Source organism: Gopherus flavomarginatus, chromosome 10 (assembly GCF_025201925.1).
Source record: "Gopherus flavomarginatus isolate rGopFla2 chromosome 10, rGopFla2.mat.asm, whole genome shotgun sequence".
NCBI lineage: Eukaryota > Metazoa > Chordata > Testudines > Testudinidae > Gopherus > Gopherus flavomarginatus.
The window spans coordinates 30,470,808-30,493,317 of NC_066626.1; the positions used below are offsets into that span (position 1 = coordinate 30,470,808).

The window sequence follows — 22,510 nt, forward strand, 5'->3', positions numbered from 1 at the left end:
TGCCATAACAACAAGAATATAAGAAGGAACCTGGAAAGTTAAAGATGGTAACTGGTGTTTGAGATCTCACGGAGTCACTTCTTAAAACCAAGCACAGGACTCTAATCTCTGTTACTCTGTTTCACACCAGCATAACAAAGATCAGAATCTGATTTTACATCTCAGTCATTATTACACAGAGATACAGTTGCTCACATCTCAGCCAAGTACTCTGGCCCCAGCAGGACTAACGATGACGAACTAAAAGAAAGCTGTGTGTAGAGGAAGTGGTGGTTGGAGAGAAAACTGTGCAAGCAATCAGTTTGTTCTCTGCCTGGGTCTCATATTAGAATCAGTTCTTAAGGCAGAATTGCTCTCTCTGAGCCTGTCATTTAGTGTTGGGCTAAGGTTCCTGAAATAAGGATTTCCCTGCATACCACTTGGCCACTTCCGCTACCAAAGGGGTGTATGTGCATGAATAAAACAAACTACACTTAGCATATAGTTGGACTCCTTGTCACAGATTTTCCCCCACCACCATTAAGATGCCAACTTGCAAGGCCCTGGACATCTGATATTGCTTGGTAGACTGGCAGTGTTGGTGTCAGAACAGGGCATTGGTACTGGAGGACGGGACAATACTACTCCTCTATGGCTTATACTTCCTAATGATTATCCTTAGTCTGAATTCTCACTGCAAAACAGCATTTTTTAAATGGAGATTTATGAATTGTTGACTCCGTTCTTGTGAACATCTCAGAAATTAGTGCCAAATGTTACCTCTTATTGAATGCTATCTGTTACCCTCTGCTATATGGTAGAAAAGAGAGCAAACACATGCTACTGGTGTGGAAATGAGACCACAAAGCTGTGCAGAGAAGGAAAGCAGCTATGCACCATGCTCTCTCCCTTTCTCCATTGCATAGCTGGCAACCACTCTATGCTGAAAACATGCCATTTGAACAGCCCATGAAAATCAGAGGCACAGAGTCATATCAACCACTCTGCACAGTATGGTAACAGGGAAAAACGTGTAATGCTCATAACAAATCTATAGGCAAGTTAATACTGAGTACGTCAACATTAGCTCTCACTGTGCAACACAACACTGAAGAGATCACCTCCCAGTGCTTAATTTGTAATGAATGAGGTGCCGGGGCTCAAGCAATTTTTCTACTTTCATAACTGACATGGCAAGCCTCATCACAATTTAAGCACTGCCACCTCCATACTATGGCTGTGTTGAAAGTCACTGGCAAATGGAATGTGAGCCTACTATTTTACCAGGGATTAGGGGTGCTGAGACATCTACGGAAGGATTTTACTGGTCTATGTGGACACTTGAAGGCCATGCACCCTCTATTCTATTTAGGTCTTTCAGTCTCTATTCACTGTGGTGTATCTAAGTGCTCCTGTCCTCTTTTTATACTACAACCCCCCCAGCCCCACTGATTTGCTTTTCAGCTCACAGAACCCTATAGATCTTTTCAAGTCCCCAGGTTTTCCCTTCTGTTGTTTTTTGCACAGAAAGCAGCGCTATGGCCCCTAGAGATTATCATTTAGAAGTGAGGCACCTGTAAGTATTTTACATTAGTTTCTCTTTAGCAAAACTGCTCAATTTGGTTGTACAGGGGTAGGTTTCAGAGTACGATATAGGGGCTAAAAACTTTCAAATCTGACCAATTGTTCTTATAAGGAGAAACACAAAACATCACAATAAGCATACGTTACCTTGCCCAAGATGAGAAGGCTTCTGAGAAGTTACATGCCCACTGCTATCCAAGATGTATTGGGTGCTAAAATCATCAGCAGCTGTCTTTGTTGTGATCAAAACCTGGAAATAAAGAATCTCAATTCAATCAAGGATTTCAAAAGTTCAAAGTGGTCTGAAGACATTAGATATGTTCTGAGATGATTCTCAGCATCAAATTACTTCAATAAAAAAGAACAAAAATAATTTGATAAAAGTCTGTTTTTTTCTTCCATGAACATCATATCAGCTGGGGGACTATGGGTATCCCCAGGATTCTTCCCAAGATTTCTTTTCCAGGCTTGAACCTATGTTGTTCCAGGTTTCCCTGTTCAGCCCAGCCAGGACCCCTGAAACTTTCCAAGACCTTTTAAGGGTGGCTGGTTCACACCCAAAGTTTGGCCACTCTCATGCTAATCCTCCCTGTTACGCCTCCTGACCCACAAGCTGCTTCACTCTATGTGCCCTTGAGGCAGCCTCAGAAGCCATATAATTCTTCATGAGCTGAACTGTCTCAGCGAGTGTCTTGGCATACTGAGGCACTGAGACATCTCTTTCCGCAACCAGGAGTACCTGCACAAACTTGTTCTACCAGTGTACGTTCAGTGATCTGAATGCTGGTCCAGGTTTCCAGCTTCAGCCACCTCCAGCATAACATTCTCAATTACTGGGCAATCACACAAGGTCAGGCTCTTGGGAGATACTTTACCTTCCAGAACTACAGGTCAGATGCTCTCCTCCACCGCTCTGTGAACCACCATTACCACCCATTTGAAGGTCACAAGGAAGCCCTCTGGATCATCCTCTGGGCCCATCTGAGTGAGTTGCACCAGCACGGCTGTTGTTCCCATGAGCCCCAGAGAGGAATACTACATTCCCTTCCCCACTCTAGCTGTTGCGCTGGGGTCACAACTCATTGAAACAACTGTTGCTCTTGCTCCTGACCACCTTGCTCATGGACCAGTTGCTGCAGTTCAGCTGTCATCTCTTGCGGCAACTGTTGCTGTTAGTTCTCAGCCATCTATTTCAACAATCACTCCAGGTACATGTTGTCCCCAGCAAGACAAACTCCTGCTTCCCAACTTGGTATACTTGACAATCCAGGTCACTTAAATCTCCCCCTTCTGCAAGGTTAGATCACGCCCACATTCTCCACTATATGTGACCATGCTCTTTAGGTCAAAGACAAACTACAGGGCAGACTTGAGTAGAGTGCAAAAGTCCTTACTGAAGTAGTTCCCCACACCATCCTAGGCAGGGGTTCCCCACAACAGTCTCCTTAAGCGCTGCAGGCCTGTCCAAAACAGTACAGACAGTCCAAAAGTCCTTCTTGTAGTAAAACAAAGAAATAGTCCTAAAAATAAACTCTATATTCCTGTGCCAGGCCTACCTTCCTCTGGAGGGCTCTGGCAGTCTGCAGTCTCTGCAGAGGTTCTAGGTAAGTCCTTTCCTCAGGGAGCAAAGGACGGGAGGTCTGTTCCCTCATCAGCCCACTACTGAGCTATCCTCTTCCAGTTTAAATGCCCATTCATTTCCTAACAGGGAGTGCAAGAGTAGTGGGCCAGGGTTGGGCAAGCCAACAGCAGCACATTAACCCTATCTGGCTTAGTGAGGAGCTGGTGTACCCCACCACACTTACATATGACACTCCTGGTCATATATCCCAGAAGGACATCTGCCTTTTTCACAACTGCATCACATTGTTGGCTCATGTTCAATTTGTCATTCATTATACACCCCTGATCCTTTTCTGCAGTAATACTGCCTAGCCACTTATTCCCCTTTTCATAGTTGTACATTTGTTTTTTCCTCCTAAGTGTAGTGCTTTGCACATAAATTTCATCTTGTTGTTTTCAAGACCAATTCTCCAATGTATAGAAGTAATTTTGAGTTCTAATCCTGTCCTTCAAAGATCCTGCAATCCCTCTCAGTGTCATCCACAAATTTTATAAACATATTCTCCATCATGCAACTTATTAGTGAAAATTCTGAATAGAATCATACAAAGGACAGACCCCTGTGGGACCCCACTTGATATGTCCTCTGAGCTTAATAGCGAATCATTGATAACCGCTCTTTGAGTACAGTCTTTCAATCAGTTATGCACCCACTTTACAGTCATTTAGTCTAGACTATATTTCCTTTATTTGCTTATGAGAATGTCATGTGGGACTATGTCAAAAGCCTTACCAAAGTCTAGATATATCACATCTGCTCCTTCCCCCCATTCATTAGATTGTTTACCCTGTCAAAGGAGGAAATTAGATTGGTTTCACATGATCTGTTCTCGAAAAATTCATGCTGGCTATGATTTATCACCTTATTATCTTCTACATTTAATAATTTGTTCCATTATCTTTTTGAGTATCAAAGTTAGGCTGACTGGCCTATATTCCTGGATCCTCCTTTTTCCCCACGTAGGTTTGTCCTTCTTCTGTCCTCTGGGACTTCACACGTCCTCCATGAGTTCTCAAAGATAATTGCTAATGGTTAACTACAGGCAGCAAATTAGGTAGGCAGATTGCAATTACAAACATCACTAGTATTTAAGTAATGTAATTATTGATGCTGAGACCAGTACTTAAGACACTAGTGTCAACTCTGCTCTCTTGTGAAATGTACATTGGGGCTTTTTAATGCCCAGAGCAGATAACATCTTGGTTTGAAATCTCATTTGAAAGACAGCACCTACAGCAGCATAATGTGCCGCATCACCAGGCTAGATCATTGGTTCAGTGTCTACTCAGAAGGGGACAATAATCCAGCCAAACAGCAGCACTTTCTGAAGCACCTGGGCTTTCTTTGGGAATTTTCCATCCAAATTCTGGACCTAAGTCTACCTAGTTTCTAGTGTGAGCAAGGCCAAGGCTCCATGGGCGCATACACTCCCACACTCAAACCTCACTCTTATATTCCATTGTTTCAGTACAAAGTAATGTCATGGGAGGTCATGATTGTCTTGTGGCTAGTTTGGGCCTATCCCACAGAGACTTTTGAAGATAGTGATGGAAAACTTGAACTTGACTCAGTATTCAGGTGGGAAGAAAGTGCACAGAAGAGCAATGGGACAACGTGCTCTCAACGCTTTGTACTGCTTAGTAGACTGGTTGTGGTATTTTGAAAACAATGCTTTTTTGTAGTAAGCAGTTTCATTCCTAGATAGTAGTGCAGTTGTACTGGCCACAAATACATGGATCACTGTGACCAGGTGAGAGTGTAGGTTCCTGGCTACTCCAAGGTGAAACAGGGTGTTTTTGCAGCCACAGATATTTGAACAGCCAGGAACAATGAGGAGTCCAAGCAGGCCCCACAACTGCAGATCACACTGATAATTTAAAGGCAACTGATATAAGAACAGCAAGATTGAATGATGAGTCAGAGAATTCTGGAGAGCCTCAGTACATTGGAGTCAAAGGAAAGGATCAGGGCACAGTGCAAATAGTTGCCTCCCCAATTGAAGGAAGAAAGTGAAACACTATCAACTACTAAACTGATCCGATAAGGAGTCAATGACTGATCCCGAAGTGAATTCAAAACGAGCAAGCTTTGCAGCTCTGTGGCTTCACTGGAGCGGAAGAACCAACAGAGAGATATCAAACTTGCCAAATTCTACATTTAAAAATAAAAGCCAGCATTTTACTGTGAGGTTTGGGCACAATCTTAAGTCCTCACGTTTATATTTTGTAATTAAGAGAGCAAGAAAGTCTGACACATCTCACCTCAGATATGCAGCAAATTGATCCCAAGGCTTCACCACGAAAGCCATAGGTTGTTAAGCTTTCAAGATCCTCAGAACAGCTTATTTTTGAGGTATAATGCTTAACTGCCATAACTGGAACATCAGCAGCTTTGATGCCGTCACCATTGTCTCGCACCTCTATCTTATCAAACCCATAATTCTCCTGAAAAGAGTAATATCATCATCAATCACAAAAATACATCTCAAATGCAAAATTAGATACTATATACAATGGTTACTCCACATGTACTGAAGTAGTTAAGGGTCCAGTCCTTTAGTCCTCAAAATAGGCAAAATTCTGACATTTCCATGTGGAAAGACTGCAGCACATACGTGCACATAACTTGTCTATAGAAACATGTATAGAGCAAAAATGAAACAGTTAAGTAATTTTATGCTGTTCCAAAACAAGTAATGTATTAAACTATGTAGTTCTGAGGAACCATTACTATTACAGTATGGGCTAACACACTAAAAGTTATTTCAAAATCTAGCTTATGACTTAAAATGACTAAAAAAATATAAACTGAGAAAAAGATCAGTAGCTGGAATGTTAAAGATGGTTCATTCTTGTTTCATCTTCCCTCCCTTTTACAAAGGGAAATGCATGTTTTGTTAATGTATCCTACTTTATCTAATCATCACAGGCTAGATTCTGCATATACTAAAGTAACTGGGACCATGTTACCATGTTAAATGACATCTGTGTACTTTTTTGGTTCTTTATGGGATATAGAGAAGGTCTGGATGTTGGAGTGGGGTGGGTATGGAAAGCAAAGGGGTTAAGTTTTTGTTTTGCTCATTTCTTCACCTTAGAGATCTCACGGATATGAAGTCAGCTCTCCTTCTGCTTTTAATGGAGTACTTACGAGAGGTATCTGTGATATTTACTATAACCTCTGGCAGCCTTAATTGAAAGGGGCAAGGATGTTGAATCTTGAACAAAAGCTTACTTTATTTAAAACATTAATCATGGGATTTAAATTGTTGTTAATAAAAACAAAACACCACAATCTGACTACAAATCCATACTCCTCTCATTGTTCAACTTTCACACTCTTTGCTTTTATGAGATTACCATTTCACTAGTTCTCCAGTCATCACAGAGTAGTCCATTTTACACTAAAGCTGGTGTTCCGTGTAAGTGACCAGAGGAGTGGGGGTGGGACTTAAAATTTCAGGCTTTCTTTATAGATCAGAAAGAAGCAAACTTTTTTTTCCCCTTTATAAGTTATCTTTCAAGTAAAAAAAAAATTAAAGAAGAATGAACAGTGGATCGTGCTGTACCATTTTTTGTCAAAATGATGCCTTAAATTCACTCAAACAAGTCTACTGTGATAGATCCAAAAGACTTGTTAATTATCCCTCTAAAAGGCAGATGGCCCTTCAAACAAACAGGACTGAACATCATGATTCATCTTACTGATACATTATATATAGTTTTCTAGCCGGGAGAAGTTTTTCCACTATTTTACTTTTGAGATGACAAATGTTAACATCTAACAAAAATTAATATTAAAAGATGCAGGTCTCAAATCATAAATAACTAAACCAAGATGACTAAATTAAAGAATGAACTTAAATGAGAGAAACCACACAACTCAGGGGAGTTATAACAAAGTTTTGCTGTTTGTTGTACTGTAATTTGGATATATCAAAACAAATGTTATAATGCAGGTTATGCAAACCACAAGCAAGGAGATTCACAGTCACAGAACTACAGGATTTCTAAATCAACCCGTTTCTTCCATTTACTGAATGGCTCTCTGAACAGATAATGATCTAACAAACAATATGTGCTGCAGTACACAGCACAACAGGGTGAGTTAAAACTAGTGTGATAATTTTAAAAGAAATCAGCACTGATAAGCTACAATATCTTGGATCAGCAGTTCCCATACTGACCATGCGGTCCACACAACAATTGCCTGTGGTCTGTGAAAGCTAACTGGCTGAACAGTATTGACTTTTTCCCTTGTTTCCAGGTGCTAAAATGCACTGAAGACATTTCTAGCACTACTTTTCCATGTAAACAATTGTCGTAAGTGCCACTGGGATGTTATGTAATCCTAAAATGGAAGGGAAGGTGTCAAAAAACAATCTCTTTATTGAGATATGTCTGCACTATGGAACAATTTAAGAACCTCTGAATTAGACTAAGCTTATTATATAATTATATCTATAAAAACAAATGGGCACATCAGATTTTAGAATCCCTGTTTCCAAATGGTGCTGGTGTTTTCTCCTAGTCAGAACTGATATTTTTCCCAATAATTCAGTTAGTCTGGATCTCCTACTACAAAGCTAACTGAGAAACATGAAATGCAACGCACCACTGGAAAGAATGGGAAAGAGAGAGTGCCAAAGCTTTAAAGTTGCTTTAATCCAAGTGCTATTCTTTAAACACATATGTGGCTAATTTAATAATGGTGGCTTAATCACTTTAAAATTAAACAGTTTTTAAGACAGCCATTACCTTACTATAACTGTAATTCGGTATCATTCCCATGCTTTCCCATTGTGAGCAACATTATCTGTCTGATTTACATTCATTCTTTTTTGTTGTATCTGACACACCGTAACCTGTTTAACCTGGTTTCCATTTCTTTATAATTAGAATAATAAACACTACTACTTTATAGTTCTATAGCACTTTCATTAGAAGACATCAAAGAGCTTCACAAGCATTAATTTGTTAAATCTCCTCCTGAAGTAGCTAACTTTTAATACTACCACTTTAGAGCTGGAGAAATCGAAGCAAGGAGAGGCTTCGGTGATTTGTTCAAAGTCATTCAGCAAATCAGCAGCAGAGCCGCAAATAAGAGCCACATCTCCTAAGTCCCATCTCCAGGCTCTAATCACAAGAACATTTTACTTCATCTTTTATTTGACATTATAGTTTTATTTTAATTATAGTGTTTTTCTTTGTGGGTTGAAGTCAGACTTCCATTATTATTGCAAAATTGTTTCTTTTTTCTCACGTTTAAGATGTTATTCAAAAAGATGACATACAGACAGCTCTGAAAGCTACGGCCATGTGTACAATAGTGAGCTTACAATGGCACAGCTGTACCATTGCAGTTGCACTACTGTAAGACTGCTGGTGTAGCTGCTCTATGCTGCCGGGAGAGCTCTCTTGTCGACATAAGAGCACCTCCACGAGCAGCGGTGACTATGTTGGCGGAAGAAGCTTCTCCTGTTGACATAGCGCTGTCCACACTGGTGCTTCTGTGGTATAACTTATGTTGCTCAGGGGGTATTTTTTTCACACCCCTGAGCGATGTAAGTTTTACTAACAAAATTGGTAGTGCAGATATGGCCCACGTCTGCTCTTTATTCAGAGGTATAGCACATGCAGTGGCAATGTAAACTTTCCAACACTGCCCCACCAATGAATGCTTCAAACTTGACCTGGAGCAAACAAATCAAGAGGGTAGCAGAGACTGAATCCTGGGCTAGCTGCTGAGACAGTGAAAGCCAACAAGGAAGCCAACCCTGATATATACACTTGTCCATTAGGAACTGGACTGATACCATCAACTCATTTTGTGTCAATAAACAGACATCAGGTGGCAACTTTCAGAAATTCCCTTGGTTGAACTCCAACCAGTGACCTAGCAATGAAATGTAGACACAAACCAGATTATCCAAATTGCTCTGGGAATTTATGTATAACTCCAGTGTGAGCAGATGCCTTTCCCAACTGTCTGTAAAAGAAAGTCTGAACACATTGCAGTCAAAAACTAATTCCCCACTCTCTGAGGTTTAGCTTTATTAATCAAGAAACTAATAATAAAATAACAGTCGCTCAAGCTTTCTTGCCAGGCTTGGTTGAGCTAAAGGTTCTTACATCAGGAGACTGTTCAATCCACACCCCAGAGGGGTTCTCATAACAAAATTTTTGGTGGCCTGAGAATGCAGCTACCAACTCTTGCTGGTGGATGCTTTGACAAATTTTCCTAAAATACTTCATTAACTTTAGGAAAAACAAATAAATGTACACATATATATGTCCAAATTGTAATTTATTTATGTTGGAGTTTTTTGCGGACTCAATAATAATGTACAGTTGTATGTTGGTGCCCCTAACCCTGCTGCCCTTCCCTGTCCTCCACAGATCCCCAACCCCTGCTGTCTTCACCCACTCCTCTAGCCTCCCCATCACCCCCACAGGCCCCACTACTTCCTCCCTGCATTGCCCTCAGCTCACTTCTATGGCCTCACATCCCAGGCTCACCCCACTCCTTGCCTCTTGACCATGGCTCCTAGTACGACTGGCCCTGCACTCTGGAAGCCCAGAACCAGAGCCCCATGGCTAGAGACGGGTGAGAGGGGGCTGAAGTCCATCCTTGGAGTCCCTTGGCTTTGCCCCTTCCCCCATCTCTAGCCAGGAGGCAGTCATGGCCGCAGGAAAATCCCTCGGTGGCGGCATTTGAAAAATGCTGCCCTAGACACATTCTATCCCAAGAGCCACTCCCACCTCCATTGTATCTGGTTGGACTAACAAGCCACCTATCTCAGTGAGTGTGAAGAACCCAGCCACAGCTTTCCCAGCAGGACCAACCCCTGTTAACAGGGTGGTATATTTCAGACAAACACCATCAGTATAGGACATGGAATTTCAGAAAAGTCAGAGCTCATAAAAAAACAAATTTTAGGACATTGCCAAATTTTGGATAATCAGAGTTAAACTGTATCTGTCATCTGAGTCACCTAGTCCTCCTTACGCTGGAATTCTTACTCAGACAAAGTAGTCTCCTTGAAAGAAGTAAAGATTACCCCTATGAACAAGGTTTGCAGTACTATACCATTAATTTTCTTCGGAGGGGAGGGTAATGGACTCCTCTTGTAAGGTACCCAATGACTGGAAGTTAGCTAATGTAACGCCAATATTTAAAAAGGGCTCTAGAGGTGATCCCGGCAATTATAGACCGGTAAGTCTAACAATGGTACCGGGCAAATTAGTCCAAACAATAGTTAAGAATAAAATTGTCAGACACATAGAAAAACAAACTGTTGAGCAATAGTCAACATGGTTTCTGTAAAGGGAAATCGTGTCTTTCTAACCTATTAGAGTTCTTTGAAGGGGTCAGCAAACATGTGGACAAGGGGGATCCAGTGGACATAGTGTACTTAGATTTCCAGAAAGCCTTTGACAAGGTCCTTCACCAAAGGCTCTTGCGTAAATTAAGCTGTCATGGGATAAAAGGGAAGGTCCTTTCATGGATTGAGAACTGGCTAAAAGACAGGGAACAAAGGGTAGGAATTAAAGGTAAATTCTCAGAATAGAGAGGGGTAACTAGTGGTGTTCCCCAAGGGTCAGTCCTAGGACCAATCCTATTCAATTTATTCATAAATGATCTGGAGAAAGGGGTAAACAGTGAGGTGGCCAAGTTTGCAGATGATACTAAACTACTCAAGATAGTTAAGACCAAAGCAGATTGTGAAGAACTTCAAACAGATCTCACAAAACTAAGTGATTGGGCAACAAAATGGCAAATGAAATTTAATGTGGATAAATGTAAAGTAATGCACATTGGAAAAAATAACCCCAACTATACATACAATATGATGGGGGCTAATTTAGCTACAATGAGTCAGGAAAAAGATCTTGGCGTCATCATGGATAGTTCTCTGAAGATGTCCATGCAGTGTGCAGAGGCGGTCAAAAAAGCAAACAAGATGTTAGGAATCATTAAAAAGGGGATAGAGAATAAGACTGAGAATATATTATTGCCCTTATATAAATCCATAGTATGCCCACATCTCGAATACTGTGTACAGATGTGGTCTCCTCACCTCAAAAAAGATATTCTAGCGCTAGAAAAGGTTCAGAAAAGGGCAACTAAAATGATTAGGGGTTTGGAGAGGGTCCCATACGAGGAAAGATTAAAGAGGCTAGGCCTCTTCAGCTTGGAAAAGAGGAGACTAAGGGGGGGATATGATAGACGTATATAAAATCATGAGTGATGTGGAGAAAGTGGATAAGGAAAAGTTACTTACTTATTCCCATAATACAAGAAGTAGGGGTCACCAAATGAAATTAATAGGTAGCAGGTTTAAAACAAATCAACGGAAGTTCTTCTTCACACAGCGCACAGTCAACTTGTGGAACTCCTTACCTGAGGAGGTTGTGAAGGCTGGGACTATAACAATGTTTAAAAGGGAACTGGATAAATTCATGGTGGCTAAGTCCACAAATGGCTATTAGCCAGGAAGGGTAAAGAATGGTGTCCCTAGCCTCTGTTCATCAGAGGATGGAGATGGATGGCAGGAGAGAGATCCCTTGATCATTGCCTGTTAGCTTCACTCCCTCTGGGGCACCTGGCATTGGTCACTGTCGGTAGACAGATACTAGGCTAGATGGACCTTTGGTCTGACCGGGTACGGCCGTTCTTATGGTCTTATGATTACTCCTATAAATGAGGAAGTGGGCATTTAATAGTCTTTGGAAGAGGAAAGGATTGAACAGTAATTTTGTAAAAGTTTCATGTTCTCTGCTGCACTCTGGAACCTATGCAACGTTAATGTAATTGTGGACATGCATTATGTTTTCAGTCTTTTTTAAATTATGGCAAATAAAAATAGTATGTCAATATAAATTACTCTTATTTCACAAAAGCCAAACAAAATAATGAGAATCCATGGTGTTGTAATGTGTGGCTGTACAAAGAACCTCCAGAGCCTTCACAAAATCTTGATCAGCAAATTTGTTTTAAGTTATTAAAATCCAGATTAACCTAGGGCATCTCCACTGCATTGCTGATTCAAATGCTTCCAGTTGTAAAGAAACTAGGTATTTTGCAGTACAATTTCTTTGGATTTGGGCTGAGCTGTTTGCATCTATGGTAGCAGAGCAATATCTTGAGGTTACAAAGTCAGTTTTTTTAAGTTTTGGCCCATATGACTCTCTGAGGGTACTGGGGTAATGGGTGAACTATAAACCACAACCTGAAATTCAGATCCCATGTTGCCAGGGGCTAGTGAGAAACAGCATGACAGGGTAGGGATGAAGAAGAGCTGTACTGGGTCAATTGCTGATGGAGACTGCCAAAGTCTACAGATTGTTTATTAAGCAAAAGTTATATACAAGCTTCCTAAAAATCAGACGTCCCCTCAAGAAGATGCTGGCAATTTAGCTCACTATCAAGAAGTTTTGAATCTTCCTCTTTTGATTAAAATCAGTATTAAGCAGGTTGTGGCAAGAGAACTCATACATATCTAGACATATCATATCTCCATGAACCTTGTCACACTAGTTACAGATGGGGGTATGACACAGAGATAGCCCTTGTTGCTTTATTTGATCTCCTGCTTGCAATTGGTAATAATAATAATACTAGTATGGATGCTTGACATCTATCAACTGCCTTCAACACCATGGATCATGAGCAGAAGTGGCTGGGCTTGTTCTTGAGTGGGTCTATTCTTTCCTAGCTGAGAGATCCTGAGGGCTCTTTCTTATTGCTGCTGCGGGGTTCCTCATTTTACCCCTCTTGTTAGAAGTACACTTGATTTCACTACGAGAGATGGGGTCATACACAATGACCACAGAAAATTCCTATTGACTTTCTGTGGTCTTCCATGAGTTTTGAACAGTTCCAGATTCTGATACCCTTACTCAAAAGTGAAATACTATTGCACTCCATGAGCATTCCCAATGGAGTAAGATACTACTAAATATGAGTAGTCAGGAGGCATGAATGACAACAGTACCTTCAATAAACCAATCATAAGAAAATATTGCGTCCTCATCTCAAGTGATGCAGACAGTGCAGATGAGCACTTTGTTCAGTGTTTGAGGGAGGCTGGAGCACAGACAGGAGATGCTTGAAATCCTATTCAGATAACATAGTGATACTGTAGCTTAGGGGAAGCAATCCAAGAAGTTGGTGGAAATTATATGGCCCTCATGTCTGTCACTTGGTATTTGAGTTTACAATTTGGGAATAACTCAAATAGCTACTATATTTTTTAGGAAAGGACATTGGAATTTCTACATTGTGAACAAACCAGTTCTTACAACACGTATCAGTGATTTTTTGTACTTAGCAAATAAACAGTGTTATTTTTCATTAGCTGAAATATTTCAAGAATAGAAAAATTTCCTGCATCAAGAGAAACTGATCTATTTGCCAAGTTTTTTTGTCTGGGAAAGAACGCATTGTTTTCTTCTAGGTAACATGCTAATGTTTAAAATATCCTGTTAAAAAATATTACAAAAGGTACTGATACATTGTTCTGACTAGTACTATCTGAAGACTTTGAAAAAATAAAAAGTTAAATGTTCTTGTTACAAAAGCCTGAAAAACAGCCTCTGACGTGGCCAGTGACAACATTTTGCATACCTGTTTTTCTACTGCATGCCAAGATTGCATACTATTAATCAAATGTGAAATGTGACAACTGTGTAAAATTCCATTGACTTCAATGGGGCTCTAAATGGGCCTGGAGGTCCACCAGGTGGTTTTCTTGGCAAGAACTGGGTTTAGGTGTTTGCACATTTGTGCCCGTAACTGTGAAAACTAAACTAGTATGGCCAACAATCTCTAAACAAGCAACTGTTCAGTCCGAGTCATTTCTATTGTTTTTATAAAGACTGACATATTAAAGCAAGTCTACAATGATTCATTAGGTCTGCTCATTGGCCCAAATTATGTCCTCAGTTACACCCCTACATGCCCAGCGACATTAAGTGAGATGCACAGATGCAACCCCTGGCAGAATTTTGCCCATTAACTTTAGCATTAAAATATGCACATTTATAGATGATATATATATTTTAAAAGGAGACTTTTACACCCTTATGTAACACAGGAGAAATTTCCCCAGTATATTACCATCCAGTTTTCCATCTTAAGTCTAACTTAGTACCAGAGAAGACTTACCAGTTTAACATCAATACTTGTGGCATTGGCATCCAAGGAATTCTCTATCAGCTCCTTCACTACACTGACAACTGACGTGATCACTTGAGAACTTGAAAGCAGACGGACAGTTTCTGCTGACAACTGCTTCATCCCTGGGCTTTTAGAATCAGAGGAGCTGGATGGAAATATAATAGAACAAGAATTTAAAGACTATATTACAAACATGATGACATTTCTATTCAATCACTTTTCAATGATCAGTGTGACTACATTTAGTTAGGTGAAGCATGCAATTAGGGAAACAGTACCAACTACATATTCACAAGGAGAGATCTTGCGTAGGGTCAGGCCCTATATCAGAAAACATTAGTTTGACAGTAGAGAACTTCTACGTTAGACAACGTAAGGATTCAGAGTAATACTAAGCAATGGGCAAAACAGTACATAGTCCCATGGTTATCTATTCAGGTACATTTGTTTTCTGTTCAATACTAATGTGAACACTTACATGTTCCTTGACTAAATGATTACAGTATATGGTCCCGATCCTGCAATCATATCTGTATAGGTGGACCCCTCTTGACCATGAGGAGCCCAAGATTGGTGCCTAAATCTGAAAGTCACAAACCCCTCTTTTTTCTAACCCTTCTGAGATCAGGCTTTTTAAAATCTACCTAAAATTACTGAGCTAAATTCTGTGCTCAGCTATGCCAGTGTAACATATACTGACTTAACTGGAGTTATGTACAATCTAAAAGCAGAATATGGCCCACAGAGGGTTGGGTTTTGGTCTGTTAGAAATGGTCATATTCAGTGATAGTGTGACTAGGGCAAAAGCATGAGAATAGAAGCCAGGGGCTCCAAAACTCTAATCCTGACTCTTCTATAGACTCACCATGTGCCTCAAGCAGGTCATTAATTTCTCTGTCTCTCAATATCCTTTATCAGTAATATGGGAATAATACTTACCATACCTGTCACAAAGGGGTGCTATTATTACTTATAAAACATTTACACATTGCCATAAAATATACATGGTGCTTCACAAATAAAGATAAAGACATATTCCCTGCACTGAAGCGTTCACAATCTAACATCCTGATCCTGCAAACACTTATGCATGTACTTACCTTTACACACCTTGAAGCTTATTATACTCATGTGTAAAGTAAATGCACAATGGCAGAATTGGGGCAATAAAGTGGATATTAGTTAATGTTTGGGGTGTATGGGGTGCCCAGGGAGGGGCAGTACCTCTCATGGGGGGACTTGTTGTACCCTTCAGGGGTAGTCCGTCCACTTTGGTCCCCACCTGTCACTCAGCTCTCACCTGTGGCTCCAAGTAGCTGCAGCATGTGCAGTGGCCACACCCCGGGCAATGGCCAGCCAAACCAGGTGAGAGTAACTGATGGGACTCAAACCCTCAGTGAATTAAGGATATGCCTACTCACATGCGACGTCAGCTCCGGTGGACTGGGTGAAAGAGATCACTAAGATCCAACGGCCAAGAAGGCGGTTCTGCAATGCTTTGTGGAAAGCAAAGGGCTTGATGAGGCATGAAAGACATCAAGACCATCCACTGCAACCAAAGAAGTTACCAGTCATGACGATTTTTCGTACCATTGGTGTCTGGCTTCTAAGGTCGAGAGAGTGGGATTACTCCCGTGCAATGGCTCTACCACTTAAAAAGCTTTCACGCACAGGTCCTGTGAAAATCATCAAACATCATCATCATACCACCCAAGTCCTGTGGTGATGGGGGAGGGGGTAGGCAACAGGCGGAGGATAGCACTAGGAGTTGTAGTCCCAATCCTGCACGCAGGCGGCCTATGGATAGGTGGTCGTCCAGCTCTGTACTTGAGGCAGTAGAGTTCCCCGGCAGCATCCCAGGCGTCTGAGCCGCCCTCCTTAGGACAGCACTGCTCACCCTAGTAAGGGAGGGGCCTAGAAAAGGTGGCCTAAAAATTGCCTGCCCTACAACAACTGGCCAGCAAGCCATGGCTGGCATTCAACCCAATCTGCGGCCAAAACCAAAAGAAAAATTTGAGAAAACTCACCATTGGTGTATGGAATATTCGTATCCTCATGGATCGAGAAGCTGCTGTAAGACCTGAGAGAAGGACAGCTCTCATTGCTCGAGAACTGGCCAGCTACAACATTGATATAGTGGCATTAAGTGAAACAAGATTGCCTGGGGAAGGTTTCCTGAGCGAACCAGGAAGTGGTTACACCTTCTTCTGGAAGGGTAAGACTGAGACAGAGGACAGAATACATGGAGTTGGTCTGCAGTAAAAACCTCATTGATGCATCAACTCCCAGACCTTCCAGTGGGTATCAATGAAAGATTGCTGAAACTATGCTCCCACTAAATGCCAAACGTAATGCCACCATCATTAGTGCATATGCACCCACTCTAACATGCTCTGACAACTCAAAGTAACCATTCTATGAAGATCTTGACAGACTGATCAAGGCCACACCTGTAACAGATAAACTACTCCTACTTGGAGATTTCAGTGCCCGAGTCGGGGCTGACAGCGAGAACTGGAAAGGAGTAACCAGGCCACATGGTGTAGGCAAAATGAACAGCAATGGACTACTCCTTTTGAGCCTTTGTTCTGAAAATGACCTGATCATTACCAACACTCTGTTCTGACAAGCAGACAAATACAAAACAACATGGATGCACCATAGGTCCAAACAGTGGCATCTGATAGATTATGCCATTATCAGAAGGTCAGACATCTGAGACGTACTGATCACCAGAGTAATGTGAGGCACAGAGTGCTGGACAGACCACAGATTAGTCAGGAAGTCTCTTCCACTTTACATCGCTCCCTCTCGGAACAAACGCCCTAAGCATGTGCGACCTGCTTTCAGCATAGCCAAACTGAAGGATGCTCAATGTTTCAACAATTTCCAGAAGAGTCCTGATGACAAACTGACATCCCACAGACAACTGATCGGTACTGTAACCGAAGAGTGGGACCAGTTCAAGCAGATAGTGACTGACACAGCAATAACATCTCTTGGACCAAAGAAAAGAACACATCAGGATTGGTTTGATGAGAACCAAGAAGAAATATGCTCAGCACTGGAAGTAAAGAGAAAGCCTTTATCGAATGGCAGAATGAGCCCTCCTCGGTCTCTAAACAGAACCATTTCAAGTACCTTCAGGGCAAAACACAGAGACCTCGGTCAGATACAAGACAACTGGTGGGAGAGCAAAGCCAAAGAAATTGAGCACTATGCTGAGAACCACAACTCAAAGATGTTCTTCAGCGCTATTAAGTCTGTCTATGGACCTTCTAAACTAAGGACCACCCCACTGCTCTCATCAGACAACACAACTCTGGTTAAAGATAGAGAAGGCATCAACGAAAGATGGCGAGAACACTTTAGCAACCTTCTCAATAGACCATCAACTGTGAATAATAACGTCCTCAATGAAATTCCACAACAACCTGCTCTGACAGATCTTGACTCTCCGCCCACTATAGATGAGATTAAGAAAGCTGTTAGCCAGATGAGTTCAGGAAAAGCTCCTGGAAAAGATGGGATACCAGCAGAGATATACAAAGCAGCAGGTCAAGCAGCACTAGCAGCGTTCCACAGCGTGATCATCAGCATCTGGGAGGATGAAAACATATCACAGGACGTCCGCGACGCTACTATTGTCTCTCTTTTCAAGAACAAAGGCAGCAAAGCAGAACGTGGAAATTATAGAGGCATATCCCTCCTCTCTGTTGGAGGGAAGATCATCGCCTGCATCACCTTGAACCACCTAATAGTCAGTATTTCCGAGGAAAATCTACCTGAAAGTCAATGTGGTTTTTGACCTGGCTGGAGCACAGTCGACATGGTGTTTGCTGTCAGACAAATACAAGAGAAGTGCATTGAACAGAACATGTACCTGTATGCTGTCTTCATAGATCTGACAAAGGTGTTTGATACTGTCTACAGGGAAGCCCTTTGGACTATTCTAACACGACTTGGCTGCCCAAGAAAATTTGTCCTGATTATACTCCTTTTTCATGACAGCATGACAGGTGAAGTATTGTCTGATGGAGCCACATCAGCCCCCTTCAACATCACCAACGGCGTGAAACAAGGATGAGTTCTCGCTCCTGTCTTATTTAACCTGTTCTTTACATGCATCCTCAACCATGCAATGAAAGATCTGGATCGAGGAATATATTTGAAATACAGGCACGATGGTTCACTTTTTGACCTCTGTCACCTGAATGCAAAGACTAAGACAGTACAGAAACTCCTTCTTGAGGCACTCTTTGCCGATGACTGTGCCCTCATGGCTCACACTGAAAATGATCTTCAGGACATTGTCAACAAGTTTGCTGAGGCCTCGCAACTTTTCGGACTAACTATCAGCCTCGGAAAGACAGAAGTTCTCCATCAACCTGCACCTGGATCAAATGCTTCTGTCCCAAGTATCTCCATTGACGGCACTCAGCTTAAAGTAGTGAAGAACTTTAAATACCTGCGTAGTGTCATATCCAATGATGGATCACTGGATAATGAGATCAACGCACTAATATCCAAAGTAAGCCAGGCACTTGGCTGTCTGCGTGTCAAAGTTTTAAACCACCACAACATCCAGATGTCAACAAAACTGCTTGTGTACAGAGCTGTTGTTCCTTCATCTCTTTTGTACGGGTGCGAAACATGGACACTATATAGGTGTCACATCAAGCAGCTCGAAGCATTCCACATGCGGTGCCTCCACAACGTCATGAAAATCCGCTGGCAAGACAAAGTGCCCAATCTTGAGGTCCTCGAGAGAGCCCACATGACAAGCATCGAAATGATGATCATGAAGTCACAGCTACGTTGGACCGGTCATGTCAGCCGCATGGATGCCAACAGAATCCCCCACCAGCTTCTGTATGGTGAGCTCTCCCAGGGCATCCGGCATATAGGTCGTCCATGGAAACGTTACAAGAACACCATCAAAGCCAATCTGCAGTATAGCAGTATCAAACTTAGGGACCTTGAGGATGCAGCCAGCGACAGAACACAGTGCCGTGCAACAGTCAGAAATACCTGCATCACCTTTGAGGAAGACCGCTGCCGGTGTCTACAAGAGGCATGCGAACAACGTCACAGAGCACCAGCAGTGCACAACCCACTGACCGTGAACTTCCCATGCACCATCTGCAGCAAAATGTGCACCTCTAGAATTGACTTGTATAGTCATCAGAGGGTACACCATGAGACCAACAATAGATGATCTGCACAGATTTGTCATCATCGGATCGATGGACTACCAAGACTTAATGTTTATACAGCTCTTTAAAGATTTAAGTTGTTATATACATGCAAACTATAATATTATTGGCTTTGTCTTTAAAAAGGACAGTGTCAGAGAATTTCAATAAGTATTTCAAATAATTTTTAACTACTGATTTTACAGTGTCCTCTCAGATGCTTGAGCATTTCCTCTGCCAAGTTAACCCTTGATCAGTTGGCAAATATTGATATTTCCCCACTGTGTTTTGAATTGAAATTAGCATGGCTGATTGTGTAAAAACAAAGCAAAAAACCCCAACTTCAGCTTGCCGAATGTCTTTATTTGACCGTGAGTATCAGGGACAGTATACGTTGACAGAAGAAGCGGTGGAGCTATAGAAGGGATCTCAGCCATAGCTATTCATGCACAACAGCCCCACATCTTGCCCCCTTCCTCTGTGAGACCAGACGACTCTATGCAGAGGACACGCCATAGGATAGCGGTAAAACTCACAATCTAACATAAGGTGCACACTGCCTGCACACTATGGAGTCCAACTCCACATGGCCTACCTGAAACTGACTTCTGAGGAAGAGAGGAGGAAGGAGGGCGGCTACATAGACTGCTCCATAAGGCCATGCAGCAATATCAGATTTACAATGGCGCCACTGGCGCCGGGCCCACAGCAGTCGAAAGGGGCCACAGCCCGCTCTTCTCTGCTCCCGACTCTCTCCTGTGGGGTCAGAGTAGCTTGATCCTGGGGGCTGCTGGGGCTCCGTAGCTGCCCCTGCTGGCAGCAGCCTGACTCCTCCCCCACCTCTTTCCCCAGCATGCTACGTTCCTTCCTTCCCCGCTCCCTGCTGCCGATCAGCTGGATCTGCTGCTTGCCAGCAGGAGTGGGGGAGGAGGAGGGAGCCTCAGTACATTCGCAGTTCTGGGGAGGAGGAGGAGAAGGGGGGGTGAGGCCTTGGGGAAGGGGCTGGAATGGGCCATACCCGCTTCAGCACCCTGCGTGAGCACCTCCACGACCCCAGCCCACACCCCCAGTCCCCTGCCCCCCCCGACCACTGCACCCTGCTCACATACCCCTGCCCTGACTCCTGCACCTCCCCACCCAGCCCCCTGCACCCCCTCACACATATCCAGCCCCCTGTCCTGACCCCTGCACTCCTCTCACACCTTTCCAGCCCTGACTTCTGCACCCCCTCACATCCCTACCCCATCCTGAGAACTAAACAGGAGCTGCCCCATGTAAGTGCTCCACACCCCAACCTCCTGCCCCAACCCTTAGCCCCCTCCCTCGCCCTAGCTCCTGGCTAGACCCCACATCCGAACATTTTTTTACAATATTTTGAAAGATCATTAAGTGGTCCGTCGAGACCTTCCGTGATTTTCAAGTGGTCTGTGGAAAAATAAGTTAGACTACAAGAACAATCAAGGTACCTCACTTTATTTTAATTTATTTGCTATTTCCTATAGGAGGAGGATGAAAAAAAAAGGATGAAAAACAGGGGCAAGGGGAGATAAGGGAGAATATTCTTTTCCTCGGCTGGGACCCAAGGAGGAGCCCCAAAAATGAAGCTGAGCACAGGGCTGGGGGGCCCCACTAACTCTAAATCCACCACTGGCTGTTACGTCACCTGGGCTGGGGATACTGTCAGGGCCAGCGTAACCACTAGGCGAACTAGGCGATGGCCTAGGGCACCAAGATTTGGGGGTGCCAAAAAATGGTGCCCAAAAAAAATTTTTTACACTATAATGAAGTCACATCTTACACGGGGGTTAGGTTCTAAAGTCACCGCACAAGAGGAAAATCGCATATAGTGAAAATTACCATAAAGAACACTATACACAGTATACACTAGAACAGGGGTCCTCAAGCTACAGCACGCATGCCAAAGGTGGTAAGCAAGGCAATTTTTTTTTAATGGCAGGCTACGCATCCTGGCCGTCGTAGAGTCTGCTACCGACCTGGAGTTCTGCTCACTCAGCCAGCAGCGGGCTGAGCAGGGCCAGCAGTGGGCCGGCTCCTGCCAACCAGGGTCCCGGCCGCCATTCCTGCTCAGCCCACTGACAATCGGGGGTTCCGGCCCCTTGCCAGCCAGAGTCTTGGCCACTGGCCCCGCTCAGCCTCCTGCCGGCCTGGGTGAACCTAACCCCACGTAAGATGTGACTCCATTGTATTTATTTTTGAAAATTTATAAGCATTGCTCTGGTGGCAGGGGAGGCGTGGAGGGGGACGCAAGGTGGAATTTTTGCATAGGGTGCAAAATATCCTTGCACCTGCCCTGGATACTGTGTCAGCTGATCCTCACAGTCTCCAACCTACCTGGGCAGTACAGCAGACACGGCCCTGTTCACTAGCTCCTCTCCACTCCCTAGCCCACCCACCACTTCCCCGCCCCCCCCCGCAAGGCTTAGCCCTCTTACTTTTAAAAATGATTGCTTGCCTCTCTCCCCCTCCCCTCAGGTTTTTCTGGCAGCCCTGTTGGCAGGTATCCCGTTTTAAACTGGAAACTCCAGCAGAAAATGAGACCTGAGTGTCCAGTTAGCAGTGCTGACTGGAAACTAAATGTCCGGTTATAGAAGTAACCACATTAGCCTCCACTCCTCCCACTCCCAACACCCACCCCAAAGGGCTGGAAGAGAACCTGTCCTGCTGCTGTGGGAGGAGGTGCAGCTCAGTGCAGAGAGAGACAAAGAGAATGGGCTAAAACGTGCAGGTACCCGCTCTATGTGGGCAGGGGCAGGGGGGATCCTGTTTACCCCCTCCCCAGCCCTGCTGCGCTTGCACTTTACCCCTGACCCCTCCTTTGCTCCAGAGACCAACCCTAGCTCCTGCCCCACTGTGCTTTTACCCCCAGCCCCTTTTACAATCATTCCCCAGAGGAGCCCATAAATATGTTTGGCGCCGGGCCCACAAA

The 22,510-nt window shown here is 43.2% G+C and overlaps 1 protein-coding gene across 12 annotated transcripts in view; it reads right to left on the reverse strand.

The window, feature by feature from the left end:
- The window catches only part of PMS1 (PMS1 homolog 1, mismatch repair system component), a 111,673-nt gene that overhangs the window by 86,896 nt on the left and 2,267 nt on the right, over positions 1 to 22,510 (reverse strand). For 10 of the 12 annotated variants that reach the window (XM_050916333.1, XM_050916334.1, XM_050916337.1 and 7 more), the window contains 3 exons: positions 14,357 to 14,513; positions 5,449 to 5,631; positions 1,711 to 1,813 (listed from right to left, as the gene is read on the reverse strand). In XM_050916333.1, coding sequence (XP_050772290.1) covers positions 1,711 to 1,813; positions 5,449 to 5,631; positions 14,357 to 14,488 — 418 coding nt within the window. In that variant the 5' untranslated portion in view covers positions 14,489 to 14,513. Of the gene's footprint in view, positions 1 to 1,710; positions 1,814 to 5,448; positions 5,632 to 13,184; positions 13,278 to 14,356; positions 14,514 to 15,789; positions 15,920 to 22,510 lie in introns of those variants that run through there. The other 2 variants (XM_050916336.1, XM_050916339.1) reach the window with 2 other exon arrangements.